Source organism: Anastrepha ludens, chromosome 5 (assembly GCF_028408465.1).
Source record: "Anastrepha ludens isolate Willacy chromosome 5, idAnaLude1.1, whole genome shotgun sequence".
Classification (NCBI taxonomy): domain Eukaryota; kingdom Metazoa; phylum Arthropoda; class Insecta; order Diptera; family Tephritidae; genus Anastrepha; species Anastrepha ludens.
In genome coordinates, this window is record NC_071501.1 from 127,953,578 (window position 1) to 127,973,789 (window position 20,212).

At 35.1% G+C, this 20,212-nt stretch overlaps 1 protein-coding gene and 1 long non-coding RNA gene across 2 annotated transcripts; one reads left to right on the top strand and one right to left on the bottom strand.

Moving 5' to 3' along the window:
* Nucleotides 1-6,805: 6,805 nt before the first annotated feature.
* LOC128865082 (uncharacterized) lies at nt 6,806-18,712 on the top strand. Its single transcript, XM_054105032.1, has 2 exons — nt 6,806-6,971; nt 16,570-18,712. Exons 1-2 carry the CDS (start codon nt 6,916-6,918, stop codon nt 18,695-18,697), a joined length of 2,184 nt encoding a protein of 727 aa, XP_053961007.1. The 5' UTR covers nt 6,806-6,915; the 3' UTR covers nt 18,698-18,712.
* LOC128865084 (uncharacterized) lies at nt 6,909-12,306 on the bottom strand. The gene is made up of 3 exons (XR_008454740.1): nt 12,234-12,306; nt 11,393-11,622; nt 6,909-7,079 (listed from the first exon to the last, which is right to left on the bottom strand). It is a non-coding gene; the product is annotated as an uncharacterized LOC128865084 (long non-coding RNA).
* Nucleotides 18,713-20,212: the final 1,500 nt, after the last annotated feature.

Here is a 20,212-nt window from a genome sequence, read left to right on the forward strand (position 1 = left end):
AAACTTACACACATTGTTAAGTAAGTATTGAAAATGGGTTTCGTAAAATTAGGTTGTAATTCGGAACACCGGCAACGCGTACAGCGTTCTTTTGAACCAGCCATAATGTCGTTTACTTTTTTAACGCTTGGGGCGGAACTGAACTGTCAAATTGACAGGAGGAGAAGATGTAAGTGCAAGTGTAAACATCTTAAACATTTCTTACTTGATTACTCAGCTAAGAATTATTTCCCAGCCAACTGTGATAATTATTACAACAGTTCGTGTTAGGTATGATTTCATCTAGCAATTAAGCTATCCTATTTTATGTTGGATCCTGAGTGAATGAATATACGTACTTAGTGCAGGTTAATTCCATTTCGTGTTTATTTTTAATGCTTCGCTGCATAATTCAAGTGGTGATTTACTTGCATTTAATGCCTAACCAAGTGTACGCGACTAGTGCATCTAATCTATCTTCTATCTATATATATAAAAATGAAATGATGTTCGTTTGTACGCATTTTTTTGGGCCGATACCTGGCCAATTTTATTCGTTCTTTTTTCATATTATAGGGATCCACTAGGGGAAGGTTTTTAGCAAAAAAAAATTTCTTTTAAATATTTTCTTCATATAAAAAAAAGAAAAAATCAAAATATTGTACAAAACAAAACTTGCTTGATTCTTAGATTAAAGTAAGTTTCGAATCGACATTCATTTTATGTGTACAACTTTTTTTGAATTTTTCGTTATTGTATACAGAAATTTCAAATAATTCGAATGAAATTTTTTTTTTTTTTTATTTCTTCCATAAAATATTACACCTGTCGTTAGACAATAAGTAATTTGATTTACAAAAAGATGGAATGAGAGTGATATTGAAGGGCCAATGCCCCCAAGCTCATTTAGAAGAAATATATACATATTATTTAAAAACAAGTGGTTAACAAACAATGACATATACGATTAGTTGACAATTGATTACAAGGATTTTGCAAGATCTGTTGGTGTTTGACGGTTAAGCCGACTTTGGGTAGATTTTTCTTTATTTGGTAGTCATCATAGGATTTGTATGCGTTAATAGTCTATTTATGTGTCTTCTGCTAGCGCTTTGTATTGTTTCATCAATAGTATCGATGTCAAGGTCGCGATGAATATCTGCGTTAGGTATGTACCAAGGTGCATTAGTTAAGGTCCTAAGTATTTATGAAAATAATGTTTCAATTCAATTGAGCAATGCTTTCTTTGACCAATTCTATATGGAAATGCATGCGTTTGCAAACGATGTTTTCGGCTATGAACAAATGTTGGAATCGAATGAAAAAGGAAAGAAACGCGAAATGATAAAAAAAATTCTTGGAAAATTTAAAATGAATGGTGCTTCATTGGAAAAATTCAAAGGTAATAAGAACATACACAAGATAAAGTTAGAATTCGAATTTTTAGATTTATTTTGTTTATTTCTCATTTTTTCAGAAGTACACCACACAACAACTCATTCCAACTCTGATTTTGAAATTCTGTTGGAATTGGTGATCGATAATTTTGTCACTATAATGGTCAATGGAAATTTGCGTGTATCAGACCCTGCATATTATTTACCATACCAACTTTTTATGGAACATATGGACCAAATGAACACAAAAAAATAATTTAGTTTTGTTTTGATTTTTTGCAACATTTTGGTTTTCAGTTAATACAATAAAAACAATACTGTTTTTTCGTGAACACAAAATTCTAAATTTATTACGTTGTTTGTTTAGAATTTTTTTAGAAAAAAAGTAAATTTTTTGGTTTTGAGGAAATTTGTTTATTGTTGCTATTTGTGAAAGCGTAGATATTTGTAAGTATTTGACTATAATCCTAAAAGTTAATGGAATACCACTATGACACATAGACAACATTTTTTCAAAGGGGTGTTTTTCGAAAATTATAAAAAAAATTGTTTTCAAAAATTTTGAAAAAATAAAGTAAAATAAAAAAATTTCGAAAGCATGAAATTTTTTCAAAACCAAATTTTCCTCAAAAAGATAAAAGAAATTTCTTCGAAGAGGTGTTTTTCTAAAATTACAAAACAAAAATTTCAAAAATTTTAAACAAATAAAATTAAATAAAACTTTTTCAAGGGTATGAAATTTTTTCAAAACAAAATTTTCTGAAAACCAAACAAAATTAAAAAAAAAAATGGTGTTTTCAAAGCATTTCATATTCCACTATTAATAGAGAATACATTTTTTCGAGGGGGTGTTTTTCAAAGCGGAAAAAAATCTTTTTTAACAAATCAATTTAAACTTTTACAAAAGTATGAAATTTTTTCAAGAACAAAATTTTCTCAAAAACGTTAAATTAAAAAAAAATAGTTTTTTCAAAATATTTAATTTTCAGCAATTAACTGAGAAGAAATTTGTTAGAGCGAAGTGTTTTTCAAAACTTCAAAAAACACTTTTTAACCAAAAAAAATAAACCTTTTTTCAAAAACAACAGGAATGATAACATTGCCTAACAATTTCTGCACTTTTGCACAGTCTAAAGAGGCATTGATACAGAGTGTATTTCCAAACATAGTTCAACATTACAAAAACCATGATTGACTCAGCGAAAGAGCAATTTTAGCTGGGAAAAATAAGGACGTCAATGATATAAATTCAGCTATTTTAGATCAAATACCTGGTGACATAGTTGCGTATAAGTCAATGGACACTATTACTGATCAAGATGAGGTCGTAAATTATCCAACTGAATTCTTAAACTCACTCGATTTGCCAGGCTTACCACCTCATAATTTACGATTAAAAATTGGAGCACCGATTATTATGCTGTGCAATAGTAATGTGCCCCAACTTTGCAACGGTACCAGACTCGCTGTGAAGAAGCTAATGGGTAACGTTATCGAAGCAACAATTTTGAAAGGGAAGTACAAAGGAGAAGACATTTTGATACCCTGAATTCCACTGATTCCGGCGGATTTACCATTCGATTTCAAACGTTTGCAGTTCCCTATTCGCCTTGCCTTCGCTATGAGAATTAATAAGGCGCAAGGACAGTCTCTACAAATGTGCGGTATTAATTTAGAATACCCAATTTTTTCTCATGGACAATTGTATGTAGCTTGCTTACGAGTTGGCAAACCATCGTCATTATTCACGCGAAAGATGAAAAAACCAAAAACGTTGTCTACCAAAAAGTGTTACAATAAAGTTCGAATGAAATTGTATCAAAGAATTTGCTTTGTTTCGTATTAATTTTATTCTCTTTCAGCAAATCATTGAATTTATCGTCTAGCGAAGCGGGCGAGGGTACGCTAGTCTTATATATAAAATAAAGTCAACTTTTTGTGTGTGTTCGCTAACCGGCCGTGTCTTTGCACCGAATTAAACCAAACTTACACACATTGTTAAGTAGGTATTGAAGATGGTTTACGTATAGTTTGGATGCCTATTGGTGGATTGGGCTCGAGATATAGGTCAAAACGTGGACCCGGCTAACCTTCGGATGTGTATGTACAATATGGGTATCAGATGGAAGCTGTTGGTGAATGCTTTAGTTCAGAGTATTTTTCATGCCGCTCCGTGACTAGGGTCTCGAGATAGAGACCAACGCGTGGACCCTAGAATGTGTTTGTACAATATGGATATCAAATGGAAGCTGTTGGTGAATGTATTTTTCATGCCGCTCCGTGACTGGGGCTCGAGATATAGGTCAAAACGTGGACCCTGGTAACCTTTGGTTGTGTATGTACAATTTGGGTATCAAATGAAAGCTGTTGATAAGTGCTTTAATACGGGGTAATTTTCATACCTATTGATGACTAGGGTCTCGAAATAGATGCCAAACCGTGGACCCGCCGTGCCTTTGCACCGAATTAAACCAAACTTACACACATTGTTAAGTATGTAGGTATTGAAGTTGGTTTCCGTATAGTTTGGATACCTATTGGTAGATAGGGTCTCGAGATATAGGTCAAAACGTGGACCCGGTAACCTTCGGATGTGTATGTACAATATGGGGTACGGGTAACCTTTGGTTGTGTATGTACAATTTGGGTATCAAATGAAAGCTGTTGATAAGTGATTTAATCCGGGGTAATTTTCATACCTATTGATGACTAGGGTCTCGAAATATATGCCAAAACGTGGACCCGCCGTGTCTTTGCACCGAATTAAACCAAACTTACACACATTGTTAAGTAAGTATTGAAAATGGGTTTCGTATGGGTATCAAATGGAAGCTGTTGGTGAATGCTTTAGTTTAGAGTATTTTTCATGCCGCTCCGTGACTAGGGTCTCGAGATAGAGACCAAAACGTGGACCCGCCGTGTCTTTGCACCGAATTAAACCAAACTTTCACACATTGTTAAGTAAGTATTGAAAATGGGTTTCGTAAAGTTTGGTTGTAATTCGGAACACTGGCAACGCGTACAGCGTTCTTTTGAACCAGCCATAATGTCGTTTACTTTTTTAACGCTTGGGGCGGAACTGAACTGTCAAATTGACAGTGTGAGTTACAATGTGTCAATATTTCTTTCTGATTTGGATGCCATAAGGAGAAGGCGTAAGTGCAAAGTGTAAAAATTTTTTGTGAATTTTTTTGGAGTGGATTTTGGAACAGTGAATAATTTCTTTCTAAATTTGAGAATTTAATGTGAAATCCGAATGTTCAAATGAAATTATGTGTTCGTGGAAAAAAAAAATTTTTCGTTTTTTGTTTTTTTGAAAAATTGAAATGGATAATGGTTAAAAAAGCTCCAATGCTTAATAAAACATATAAATTGAAACGAAAAATTCATGGATGATCAGGAAAAAAGACGATTGTTTCTTAGTTATTCATTTCCGTTGATTTGAAATTTAAAAACAATTTTCTTTTTTCCTGATTTTCAATTTATATTTTATATTTACTCAAAAACAAATAGAAAAAGAAAAAATATTGTTTATCCCAAAGCGCTTGAATAAAGAATAAAGAAATAAATAATATGAAAACTATATCTTTTCTGTTCTAAACCATATCTATTCTATTTTAGTGTGCCCAGCGAAGCGGGCCGGGTTTGCTAGTAGTAATATATAATATATTTTAATATTACAAAAGCGCAAAAAAACGATTCATTATATTCCAATGTTCAATTTTTTTTGGGAATAAAATCAGTCCTCCCACTAATGGTATTTATAATTCAAATAAACTCAGGTTTCCTGGTATATCGAATAAAACAAAATAGTGCTCATTAGTTATATATTCATTAGTTATTAATGAAACATTCTTTTCTAACTTTTGAAACTATACTGAAACAGTCTGAAGCAAAATAAAATAGAATGGGCCCCATTAGATTATTGAAACTTAACTACTTTTAATGTTCGAAATTTGCTCGCAAACAAAGGCTTGTTTTACCATTATATATACATACATATATGTATGTGTAGGTATATATGTAGGTTTGTTGGTCGGGAAATTCTTCGAGTACTTGATATTTATGCCGTCCGCCGTAGCCGAATGGGTTAGTGCGTGACTAAGTTCGAATCTCGGCGAAACACCAAAATTAAGAAAAACATTTTTCTAATGGCGGTCGCCCCTCGGCAGTCAATGGCAAGCCTCCGAGTGTATTTCTGCCACGAAAAAGCTCCTCATAAAAATATCTGCCATTCGGAATCGGCTTGAAACTGTAGGCCCCTCCATTTGTAGAACAAAATCAAGACGCACGCCACAAATAGGAGGAGGTGCTCGACCAAACACCCAAAAAGTATGTACGCGCCAATTATATACAATATATATAAAGGGTTTTTCAATAAGGGCGGGTAGATGTTGAAATGGAATAAAATGGAGTTTGCTGTGTGGCCGTCCAGCTGGAACCACATGTCGTCTAGGTCCATATGGTTCAATATGGGCCATAAGAAATTGAAAGGGCCACCACGTCTACCGAAAAATGGGCGCAATGCGCGCAACGTTTGCGTTAATGAACACTCATTTTGATAATAAAGTTTTATCATTTGAACGTGCTGTTCAATCGTGTAACTTGCCATGATGATTTGGCATAAACAACTGATTAATAAACAAAAGATTTGACAGATGTCACCAAAACAAAATTCCTGCCACAGGGCGCCAAAATCGACCCGCGCCAATTGAAAACCCCTAATACATATACTAGATATTTATCAATACATTGCGTAAAACTAAAAACAAAATGCAACGTAACAGAAAAAGCAACGTATGTCAATTTGTTGCTGGAAATAGCCATAAACTTATGTATATATGTACATTCATTTGACATATATACTTGCTAACAAATTTTGGACCATGCACCATCACTAATAAATTTATATACCCAGCGCTCCAGAGCACTATGGTATTTGGGCTAAGTCTTTCTGCTCCCTCCACTTATCCAACTCAGCAAAGTTTTATAATGCTCATTGTGGTTAGTCTCATTAAGCATTATCTAAAAATTAATAATATCCAACAATAATCATATCTTATATGTATAACATCAATTTAAACAAAAGTAGGTGAATTTTTACTGCACTACAATGATTCAAAAGTTCTCTTCTATCATATACTATTGAAGCTTTTGCATTTATTTCAGAATGCCTTTTTTCGTCATGACAATCAAGAGCTTAATTCTAACTAATGCTAGAACTGCAAAACTATTTTTTAACGAAAATGTTTATTTATGACTTTGTACTCGCTATTAAGTACATACTTGCATCTCCTGATATTAATTTAGAGACAATTTGCAGCATCCCTGTTATTTCTTCTGCTCATGCGCTCAAATGAGGTTGGCATGTGTCATATTAAGGGAACTGTCAAAGCGGGCATCCAATTAAAAAGCAAGGATGAAAAGAATCTTAGTTCTAAGTAGTAAAATATACAGTTAGCAAATAAAAGACATATTTACTAGTAAGAAGGAAACCTAAAAATTAGCGGTAAATTCTATTTTGACGTAAAAAACTGAAATGCAGTCATCCTATCACGACAAGGATAAACGTAAATACGGCGCTGTGAGCTATGAGTAAGCATTAACACCATCAAGCACTGAAGGGATATTTTGCGATTGTTTGTCTGATTTTCCTTTATTTGCGTTTTTTGCTGTCTGAGAGTGGGCGAAAAATATTTGCATCTGGAAAAAGAGTTGTTTCAATTAATAGATACTTATACAAGTATTTACATATCTACACATTAGTATTTAAAAACATTTGATTCACAAACTTAAAACTTATTTACATATATATGTATTATATATTTATGTATGTATAAACATTCTAAAAATGGTATTACTCATGCATCCTTGATATGGGATTAAGGCGAATCTCTCTTTCATTCGCCCCTTCGCGGCGGATGGTTCTTACGGTAAGCCTTGAAATACACAGGAGATGCCTACTGAGAGGCGTCTGCTTTGTAAATAACATTTTCTGACATTCCAGTAAAGTTACATAAGCATTCATAAATACACCCGTGCTTATATAGGTAATGTGGGCACCACCCATGCCTACGCAGAAGCGGGTTTCCCTTTCTCCAATATTCGCATGTAAAAACAAGAATTTGTCAATACCGCACCGAAAATTGTATCCTAATGTATGTGGTTGGTTAAAGTACGAAAGAACTTCCGCAAATATTTAGTATGCACATTCATATGAACAAGTACAGTGGTGTGGTCCCTCTCAAAATAAGTGTATTTAAATAAAACGGATGCAAGATAAAGCCAATTATCCGAATGCATATCCATATACATATGTACATTATTAATATTATATTACGAGGGGATTTAGCAATGCGACTGTGACATCCCCGAACATACTCGTACATATAAAGGGGGATTTTTAAGAGCTATAGGAAAGTTTTTCAAAAAACACACGTAAAATTCAGAAAAATGCATGAAATTTTTATTTAAATCGATAGTACAGCCCATACAATTTAATGTTTGAAGATTATTTCATGCAAATGTTGACCGCGACTGCGCTTCAAATGGTCCATCCGCTTAGTCCAATTTTGGCATACTCTTTCCAATGTTTCGGCCGGTATCTCACATATAAATGCTTAAATGTTGGCTTCCAATGCGTTAATTGAAGCAGGCTTGTCTGAATAGACATGATCCTTAACATATCCCCACAAAAAATAATCTAAAGGCGTTATATCGCACGATCTTGGTGGCCAATTGACAGGTCCCGAACGTGAAATAAAATGTTCACCGAACTCGCCTCTTAACAAGTTCATTGTTACGCGTGCTGTGTGGCATGTGGCACCGCCTTGCTGAAACCAAATGTCATGCAAGTCAAGCTCTTGCATTTTGGGCAAAAAAAAGTTGGATATCATTTCACGGTAGCGCTCACCATTCACAGTTACGTTACGATTCGCCGCATATTTGAAGAAGTACGGTCCAATGATACCTCCAGCCCATAAACCGCACCAAACTGTGCCCTTTCCGGATACATTGGTAGCTCTTGCTATTCTTCTGGCTGATCTTCACTCTTCAAAATGTGGATCTTCGGCCAACTTTCCAAGAGCCCATTCACCAAAAATTCTGCGTTGCGGTAGGTCGTTCGGCTTCAATTCTTGCACCAGCTGTATTTTGAAAAGCTTCACACCTAAATTTTTTCCAAAAATTTTCCACGTTGTTGAGTAACAGAGGCCCAATTGCTGCGAACGGCGACGAATCGATAACACAGGCCTGCGAAATTTAACTTTTTTCAGTTTCTAGAATGGCTGTACTTGTTTCTTGTAGTTTTTTATGCGCTGAAAACGAATCTGACCTTCAAAATGCTCCATCACGTCAGGATTTTTGGTAAATGAAGCCTAAAAGGTCAAAAAATGGCCATTTTAGCCATTTTTGATAATTTTTTTTGGGATAGAAAATTTTTTTTTTCAATTTTCGACGAAAAGGTCGCATAGTACAACTCTTTAGCTTCAAAACCCATTTTTTAAAATTATTGTACGATTTTTTAAAAAAAAGTTATGACATTTTGAAATTAACAGTTTCAGTTACGCCAATAGACGTTATACCCAACGTATACGTAACTGAAACTGTTAATTTCAAAATGTCATAGCTTTTTTTTAAAAAATCGTACAATAATTTAAAAAAATGGGTTTTAAAGCTAAAGAGTTGTACTATGAAACCTTTTCGTCGAAAATTGAAAAAAAAAAATTCTATCCCAAAAAAAATTATCAAAAATGGCTAAAATGGCCATTTTTTGACCTTTTAGGCTTCATTTACCAAAAATCCTGACGTGATGGAGCATTTTGAAGGACAGATTCGTTTTCAGCGCATAAAAAACTACAAGAAACAAGTACAGCCATTCTAGAAACTCACCCTCGCAGGACTGTGTAATTGATGATCATCATTAACACTGGCCGATACAGCTGCGATATTTTCTTCAGTTCGCACTCGACGTAAGCGTGTTGGTGGTTTGATGTCCAATAAAGTAAATTTGGTTCTAAATTTAGTCACAATAGCTCGAATAGCCGCTTCCGTGGATCGATTAAACTGACAATAAAATGGAAGAAGCGCGCAATAAACTTTCTTAACAGAACACGCATTTTTATAATAAAATTCAATGATTTGCAAGCGTTGTTCGTTTGTAAGACGATTCATGGTTAATTTATAGACCAAACTGAAGATGTTTGACAGTGAAACAAAACACGAAACGTGCATCAGCTATTTAAACCAACTGTTTAAAAAGATAATAGCTAAAAAAACACCCGTTACTATTATACCACAATCTTTGGGGCAACACACCATAAAAAATGCAGTATCTGATGCACTTTTATTTTAGGCCTAAATACTATCCTTTAAGAATAAACTGGAGCAAAATTAACTTAAGTTTCGTAAGAACTTAAATACATTTGTTTAGTCAAGCCGGCAAATAAGCTATCTTACGTAAAGCGTTTTTCAGTAAGAGCGCTTCACCTTTTTTTTTTTTGAAATAAAACACAAACGGTTTGACTTTTTTAAGTAATTTTTTTTTTTATTATCGAGTTTGAACATATACATTTAAGTATGAAATTCGATTTCTTTTGCATGACCACCGCGTGCACGTTTTACGAAGTCCAATCGTTGAACCCAATTTTCGACCACTCTTTTGCATAAATCGGCCGAAATTCCAGCAATTTCGCGTTCAATATTGGCTCTGAGCTCACAAATCGTCGCCGGCTTGTTACTGTAGACCAATGACTTCACATAACCCCAAAGAAAATAGTCTAGAGGCGTCGAATCACACGAGCGCGGCGGCCATTCGACCGGTCCATTTCTGGAAATAATGCGCTCATCGAACTTACTCTTCAACAAATCAATTGTAGCGTGTGCTGTGTGGCTTGTGGCCCCGTCCTGTTGAAACCACATGTCGTCTAAGTCCATACCATTCAATTGCGGCCAAAAATAATCGTTTATCATGTCGCGGTATCGATTTCCATTCACAGTAACGTGGCGATCGTTCTCGTCAACGAAAAAATATGGGCCAATTACGTCGCCGGCATGTAAACCGCACCAAAGAGTGATTTTTTCGGGATGCAACGGTGTCTCATGAATCACGTGTGGATTGCTTTCTGCCCAGTAACGCATATTTTGCTTGTTGACAAAGCAAAAGTGAGCTTCATCACTGAAGATGATTTTTCGACTTTAAACTTTCTTAACAGAACATGCATTTTTATAATAAAATTCAATGATTTGCAATCGTTGCTCAAGTGTGTAGCGTTCCATGATGAAATGTATACTAATGAAGTTTACAAATGACAAGCGAAAAATAAAAAATATTGCGTCGTTCGCCCTCCCTATCAGAAAAAAGTTGAAGCGCACGTATTGAAAAACGCCTTATAAAGCTTCATAGCAAATAAATAATTACAAAGTTATGGACCGCTCAATATATCCCTATTCAATGCTTCTTTCGTTACGAATTGGTCATTTTCGTGGTCATTCGTAGGTCTAGTGTATAAAGGTATATAAACAGGCTGTACTTGAACTCCTTTCTATTCTTCCTTACTTGTAATATGTACAGAAGGACACGCACAATCTTGGTCTGTTTTGAAAATTTGGGGTGATGCCAAAAGGACAATTTAATATATTTGCGTGTTTATAATAAACCAATTACCACCATTTATTGGTCGTGTTTGGAGAACATCGCATATCAGGACCAAATGATGTTTGGTCGGCATCGAAATAGGCCTTCTGGTTTCTATTGGCAAAGAATCCGGATAATCCTTCACTGTCCACGTATGGTATTCAGTCTTAAATACTGATGTGCTTGCGGACACACTTCTCTTCAGAATTACCACTTCCTCGGGATAAGCTTCGTGTTGTACTGTCTTCATTATCTTCTTCTCTGCGTTGTCAGGATAGCACTTGGTGTACTTTGAATTTCTAGCCGCTCGCTACACTTAAGCTATTACCCGTTCAACTTCAAATAAGAGAAAAAATTATTAAATTTAAACAAGCCATCATACCTCGATTTATAAAACATTATGCTGCCACTGTACGCGAACGTATTTGTGCATGACTACCATTTGGTACGACCCAGGTTCGAAACCCACTGTGAGCTGATGTTAAAATGCGTTGTCGAAGATAATAGGCAACAGTTAACCCTTTATTTGCAAAAAATATTAACCACCGTTTCAAAGCCATAACGGTACAATCTCGATGGAATTTCCAAATAATGTGATGTACGTATGTGTATCTGCAGAAGAGCAGATTGAGGTAAATGTACTGTTTGTATTATTTTAAACTACTTAAATTGAAAATATTTGCAAACAGAACAGCAAGAGGTCGACGAATTTTTAAAACCTATAACTCCTTTAAATCATATTTAATTAGATCCCTCCTCGTTTTTCTTTATTATCCTCTTCTAATTTTTGATTATGCTGATCCACGCTCATAGTGATAAAGCTGTAGTAAATAGCACCCTACATAATGAATGAATGAAGTTGGTACTTTAATAGCACGAATAACATACATTGAGAAGATGTGATAATAGGTCTCTTCTTTTCTATGTTTGCACCGCATTTGAAGTCGAATTATGTTACAAACCCTCCTGTAAACTTTCGCATCTGTCCATACCAATTGTTTTCGATTAGTTAAATTACTATTCAAGTCATATTATTATTTATCAACAATATTCAAATATTCAATAATATATTTTTAACACATGCCGATTATGTAAAAGATTGATCAAGCCGCAAAACTGAATCACTCAGGCACTATTATAAGTGCTTACATATACTTATATAGTATATATCTAGTGTTTTTATTTACATACAAAATTATTACAAAATTTGGTTACATTCTTACTTTTTGGATATAACTTCCTCAATTTTAAAGCTATTTTGCTAAATTTTTGCACAGGTCCGTTATTTAATACAGCCTCAGTTATTTCTGAAAATCATCAAGATAGAAACACTTTAAAATATAATGTACGAATATGTACAGTTTGTTTCTAATGAGCTTTCAGTGGCCCTAGGCACATTTTCAAAAACCGCTATCTCAAACATTGGAGCCAATCTGACTAAACGGAGAACGCCATTGAATTTGGAGAGTTCCAGTGAAGTCAGATCATTTACCAGAACGTATACCCAAAATAAAAGTGAAGATCTGAGTCCAGTCGAATTGTTACCAAATCATTATGTTCAGAACGTAAAGGCTCAAAAGTATCCCCCATTAAATAAAGTGGTTTTCTTTAAAAAGAACATTAAACTTGTTTCAATTTTGAGATGTGACGTTATTATATTTGCTATATTTGGCAGGAATTTTGCTTTTAACATACATTTCGGCTATATTGATTTTCATACGCGATAACATAAAACTTACGCGATAAGATATAAAAAGTCAAGATGGTTTCTAAGCAAATAGGAAGCTTCGGTTTAACACTTTATTTCTATTCTCCTAAAGGTTATAACTTCGTACGCTTATACTATGAAGAGTGTGCCACTTAAGTCACTGCACTCTTGTTATATTTGCAAAAATCACGCTGTAACTTGACGAAATTTTTGTTACATTTAAAAAACTTTGATGTAGGCTAATAAAACAATATATTTTCTTCTAAGCCACAAAATAAAAACAATTACTTTTATTATATTATTGCAACGAATGTAAACATATCAAATATTTGCGTCCTTGCGCTGTCTGGCGCCAGCGTTTTTCTTAGAAATAACGGGGATTTTTGAAAAATGTGTGCAGTAATGAGTAAATTCACTATAGTTGGCGCGTTTTGCTTAAGCTGGACAAAATATTCGATTTTTATGGACAAAATGCCTCGAAAAGAGTTATCACTCGATGATCGTGGAGAGATCCTGCACTCCACAAAAGGAGCAAAAATCTTGTGCAGAGATAGCTAAGATTATAGGTAGAAGCAAATCCACTATTCAGTATGTCATTGGGCGATTCAAATACGAAGGGCGCGTTAAAAATAATATAAGATCCGGGCGGCCACCTGCACTTTCCGATCGTGACAGGCGCACAATAAAGCATCTGGTGGACAAGGAGCCGTTTTGTGGCTCAGTGCAAATTACGTCAGAGCTAGGTCACAAGGAGGTGCACCCGGAAACCGTCCGTGGAGCGATAAAAACATATATTTTTAGGTCCTACACTCCTCGCAAGAAGCCGCACGTAAATTTAATTAATAGGAGGAATCGATTCTTCTTCTTCTTAATTGGCGCGATAACCGCTTACGCGATTTTGGCCGAGTTTAACAAAGTGCGCCAGTCATTTCTTTCTCGTGCTAACCGGCGCCAATTGGACACGCCAAGTGAAGCCAAGTCCTTCTCCACCTGATCTTTCCAACGCAGAGGAGACCTTCCTCTTCTTCTGCTACCACCAGCTGGTACCGCATCAAATACTTTCAAAGCCGGAGCGTTTGTATCCATTCGGACAACATGACCCAGGAAGAAGCGCTTAGAGTTTGCCAAATCGTATGTGGACAAATAACCAATTGACTTCTGGCGGAAGGTCATCTTCTCAGATGAGTCGAAGTACAATATTTTTGGCTCAGACGGGCGTCTCCGCGTATGGAGGAGACCAGGAGAAGCCCTAAATCCAAAAAATACCGTAAAAACCGTAAAACACGGCGGCGGAGGTATTATGGTTTGGGGCTGCATGGCTGCAGCAGGAGTCGGAAAATTGGAACTTATCGACGGAGTGATGGACCAATACGTGTATATTGATATTTTGATTTCTATTTTCAGCAAGACAACGACGCTAAACACAAAGCAATGAAGACCAAGCTGTACCTCTCGTACAACACTCCACACCTTTTGGAGACGCCACCTCAGAGCACGGATATCAATCTGATCGAACACGTGTGGAATATGTTTAAAAAAAAATTGGAAATCAACACATAAGCAATAAAAACCTCCTGCGAGAAGCATTGTACCAAGAGTGGTGCGCAATGGATCCCAATTACATTGAAAAGCTGGTGTTGCCAGTGCCAAATCGGCTCAGAGAGGTGATTAAGATGAAGGGTTATCCCACTAGATACTAAGTTAAAAGTTGTAATGAAAATAATGTCCCTTATAGTTAATAAGGCACTGTATGACTTCATATGGCTTACCAAAACGAGATATGAATAACAAAAATATTAATTTTGTGTAACATATAGTACATATATTATATATAACGTTCCTCTAATAAGAAAGAATTGGTAGGCAAATTGGATTCCTTGGACTAGTAATTGATTTAAAAAATACGGTGGTGTTGTATGCGAAACTCAAAGCGTTAAGCGGACAAATTATCTCCCGATTTTCGCGAGACCTTTCAGTGCCATTCATACAAGAGGTGAGTTTAATAATAACCCGAATTCTGAGCAATTAAAAAGTACTTGAAAACGTTTATTAGTTCGAATTAATTATTAGTTAGTAATAAATTTCAAATATAACTGGAAAATGTAATTTTCATAATTTAAAAATTTCTTGTATTTCTTCTGGCTCAAACGAAAAATATAAATTGCATTATGGGGTGATGTCTGACTATAACTAACTACGTTGATACTTTATGGAGGTTTTCGACTTTTGTCGACGGTGTCGTGAGATATATCGGCGAGTTTGTGTCGTGGAGTGTATATTACAAATTAAAGTATTTTAGAAAACAAATTGTTGGCGTTCTAAGCTTATATGAAAGTTCTGTCTAATAATGTCTAATAACTAACGTGAAATAACCTAATCAAATTAAAATTAAAATGTATTTAATGACTCAAGTTTTACAATGCATTGGAGTAGTATTTATGAACCAGTTTATGCAAAATCGGGTTAAAATTAAAACTTTTTTGGCAACGATTACAGCGGGTGGCCTAAACTTTTTTACTTTTAAACTTTTTGTAAGCCTCGGATACATAAGTAATCGGAAATTGGAAAAATAAACATATTTCTTAATTATTATTTAATAAAAAAATATTTAACAGGTGCAGGGGCGTAATCCTTTGCTGTATTATGTTGCGTGTACCCTTTCTATTACTGACAAGCTCTCCATTACAATTTGGACGCATAATCCTTCCATGTAGCATGTTACGTTTAGCCTTTCCGAGTGTATTCGTTTTATTGATTTTTTTTTGTTTTTGTAATTTTTTTTTTCTTTTTTTGTAATCGTTCTTTTTTTCTTTTCTTTGAACAACATCGTCCTTCTTTTCTTGCTGTTCTCTTTCTCTTTCCAAGTGAGTATTGCTCCATCTGTTGGAATAAATGGCACTCCACCGCAATCTCTTCTGTACAGCATTAAGGAGGTCATCCTTCTTTAATGAAAAACCGCATTTGAAAATGAGTTTCATCCATTCCGTAATTTTCTTCACTTCTTCTGCAAACAGAAAAATTGAGTACTTCTTTTATTATAATCCTGGGTTTTGTTGCGAATTTCCCCAAGAGTAGACACAATTCTATTTTGAAAATCTGTTGTAAATAGTTTTATTCTAAACTATTTCACTTAAACCAACCAACCTAGCGAAATTAAAACTGCAATTTTTAACTAAACGATGAATCTGAATTATTTACACACATAAACATCAAACACGGTATCACAATTTTCGCTGCTTTGTAATTTTCAAATGACTTTAGCTTCATAACCTGCACTAACCAAAAACATACATATTTATACATCTAAAAGTTAGCTTTACTGCTGACCAAACAACAAAACTAACCAAACAAATGAATTAAAAAAAAAAAATTATTGCATTAACCTACTGAAAAAGTCTTCAACAACACCATGAATAAACAAACAAAAGGAAGAGGAATTAATCGTTTGTGAAGAGGAAGAATATGTGAAATCAATGGAAATTACCAAACACAAGACGTTTCCACGGCATATGTATGCTGTTAAAACAACAATAACCAAGCACAAGAAGCTATGCACACATACACACGTTCTTGCCATGGTTATCCGCATAAAAAACGCAAAAAATCTGCATTTGGAGGCTTCTAACTTTTAAACATGAACTTCGAGGTCGTATAGGACTACTTACAGCTAATTCTTAATTTTCTTGATTATTAATTTCTAGATGGGCCCTCTTCAGAGTAGCATGAAGTACCAACTCTGCTCACATCTTTCATTTGACACCTCAACTTACTTTCACAAAAATAGTTAATATTTCACATTTTCTCTTGGATATTCCAAATGATGTTTTCTCATTTTCTTTTGTTTTTTATAGACGAAAATATCTATTGGATCCCAAGTACATGACAAAACGAGATCTACAACATTATTATCGATACTATCACAATGCCGCAAAGGGCCAACGACAATGTAAAAAAATTGTATTCATCATATTGTGTGTGTGCTTTGTTGCTTATCTATTCGTTGATTATAATCTTCGTTCCAAAATTATCCAGTTCCGTGATCGTTTCGAGTTTATGGCTCGCGTTGATGCAGACTACAACGTAACACAGGCTTATTTTGTTGATACGCCGGGTTGTCATATGCCCTACTTTGACGTCATCAACTATCGCATTCTTCAATATATGGGTTCACCCCCAAATTTGACATGTGACAAAGCACTTACACGTACAAAAGATGTCGGCTCTCATTTGTGGTGGGCCATGACGGACGAGGAGGTGATGCATCGGTACCGAATAAACGATACCAAGAGCATCAACTGTCATTATGCAGTACTCAAACACAATCATACAATATCAAAAAGTACTTTCCAAGGAGTAGTGTCATTCAAATTGCTTTATAATCAATCAATCGAAATGGCCCCCGAAACTGAGTTTATTAGAGTTCGTTGTTCAGACACTCCGAAACAACAACACTTTTACGAAGACTACCATTTCTTTGCTTTAAATAAAAGAAACACCAAAAATAGCTCAAAGGCAAAGTCAAAAAACACTGCTAATCATAAACAGCTTCGAAGCGAACAAAGCAAAGACAAATCAAGTAATAAATCAAATGTAAAAGATGACGCTAGTGATGATCATTCTCAAAGGCTTTCGGTTATGATTCTTGGTATTGACAGTGTATCGCATTTGAATTTCTTGCGGCACATGAAACGCACCACCACTTATATTCGAAAACGTCTTAATTACGTAGAGTTCTGGGGATTTAACAAAGTGGGTGATAATACATACCCCAATCTGATTCCACTTCTTACGGGCTTGGCAGCAGATGAACTGAAACTATCTTGTATGCGCACAAAGGAATTTCAGTACGTTGATGACTGCCCGTTTATTTGGAAACGATTTAAAGAAGATGGATATATGACGGCTTTTCTTGAAGACGTGGCCCGAACCAGTCTATTTAGTACCGATTCGATCTTCAATCATCAACCTACTGATTATTATATTCGACCCATTGCTATGGAAATGGAGAACAATATTGGTTACTACTACTCAGTAAATGTGGATTTATGTATGGGAGGGCGACGTACCGTGGACTTAGTCCTCGAGATGATCCATAAACTAACACCATTTCTACAGACCGATGACTTCTTTTCCTTCTTTTGGCTAGTTTCCATGACACACGACTTAATATATATGCCAAAACTACTAGACAATGATTTTGTTGATTTATTTGAACGTTTCCAAGCATCTGGAGTTTTGAATAAAACGATCATTCTACTAATGAGTGACCATGGTTTGCGCTGGGGATCATTCCGTCGAACGTACCAAGGCATGATGGAAGAGCGCCAACCACTCCTCATTGCCATATACCCATCCTGGTTCAAGCAAAAATACGCTGAAGCCGTTGCCAATTTAGAAATCAACTCCAAGCGATTAACAACTTTCTTCGATGTATATGAAACAATATTGGATATTCTCAATTTAAAGAATTTGCGACCCTCGAATATACAGTCGCGCGCTAAAGAGCTCCGCGACTCTGATATAATGCCTCGAGGTATAAGTCTGTTTCTTCCCGTTCCAGAAACGCGGACTTGTGAGAACGCAGGAATTGCATCGCACTGGTGTACGTGCTATCAACGCTCTGAAATGCCAACCAATGATGGTCGCGTTCAAGCAGCGGCACGATACGTTGTCAAATTGATCAATGAACAACTGAAGCCGTATCCACAATGTCGGGTTCTATATTTAAATTCCATACAGGAAGCAGTTATAGCAGCGCCACATCACACGATTGTCAGGGATATCAGCAATGATTATGGCATTGACATTACATTGCGGCTGCAAACTAAACCTGGTTTGGGTCTCTTTGAGTCAACAGTGCGCCTGGCAGGTTACACAAAAAATCTAACCGGCACCATTAGTCGCCTTAATTTATATGGAAGTCAAAGCTATTGTATTAATAACAGTTCACTTAAAATGTATTGCTATTGTCACAGATAAAACCCATAGAAAAACAAACCTATAATATAGTATGTACTCACAGTATGTCAAGGAGTTTCGACATTGAAAATAAATTCAATTTTTCGAAAAATAGCACTCTTTATTTATGTATCTCTGATTTCTTCTTTTACTGATTCATATTTATTCATATCATTTAAAAGGAAACTTCAATTAAAGCAACAACAACAAATAACACACTATTCGACACTATCAATAAACTGTTTTTTCATTTTGCTTTTTCAATTTCTTTAGAATCTCTGCTTTGCACTGATCACTTTGATGCTTTCGTTTTATTATTTAGTCAAAAATGTTTGCTTTAATCGGACTTTAAATTAAATACTGTGTTTATAATGTTATAAATCGAGCGGAAAGAGGGTAGATTAGAGCAAAAGCGTGCAGCTGGGCTCAAAACTAAAATTCCTGGACGTGCAGAATGCTTGATGTTGAAGTCACTGTAACAAACATCGCTTTATTGTGATGGCACAACCTAATGTAAGTTTCCTTACGCTTATATGTATATTAATATAAATTCATGTGATATGTACACATATGTATGTGTGTATTTGTTGCAGTGACATGCAAAATGAACAAGACTAATTGCTTTGTTTAAAACGAGATAGCTTGTATTAATACATAGTAGGCTTTGATTTTATTACATAAATACCTAATTCGTAAGACTCTTTATGTATACATATATATGAATTATAGTGGGACTTATGTTCTTATTTCTTTGTCTTGAATTTGATTTTGTCGGTTAAGACGCGTTCAATTTGTATATGATTTTCTGCGGTGACGGGTCGTAAAAGAAGAAAAGAATTGAAATAAAAATTGATGAAATATAAAAACGTGGTGGTCTTTTTATTTTAAGAATTGGAAGCGGTTAAATTTAATTAAATATTTTAACAGGTTATGGGCCCAGACACAAGTTGTGGTCGTATCTTGTGTCTGGCTTAATTAAAGAAAGTGTTGCGTTCGGTTGAAGAAATAAATAAATAAAAGTGGCTGCTGGATCATGAAATAAAATTGAAATTGGCACAAAAAGATACGAGCTTAAAAGTTCTGCAAGCTGTTGGAAATTGTGAACCGAGTGTATACAAAGCAAATAATAAATTTAAAAATAATTTTAAATTTAAAGCAAATAAAAAGGTTAACTTAAAATGTCACCATTGTAAGAATATCGGGCATATTAAAAGAGACTGCTTTATATACAAAAAGCAACAGAACAATCAAAATAAAGATAAAGCTAAGCAAGTGCAGACGGCTGCTACTGCTGCTCCAATCTAATACCGGTTTCGCGTTCATGTTAAAAACTGTAATCAACTACGAAAATAAAAATTCGAAAAATATATTTTTTATTTTGGACTCAGGTGCATCCGCCCGATATGGTAAATGATAAAAGTTTACTGCTAAACTGTACTGAGTTGGAACAGCCAATTAAAATTGCAATTGCCAAGAGTGAGGAATATATATACGCAACAGCTATGGGCACGATGAAGATGAAAAACTCCTGGCAGT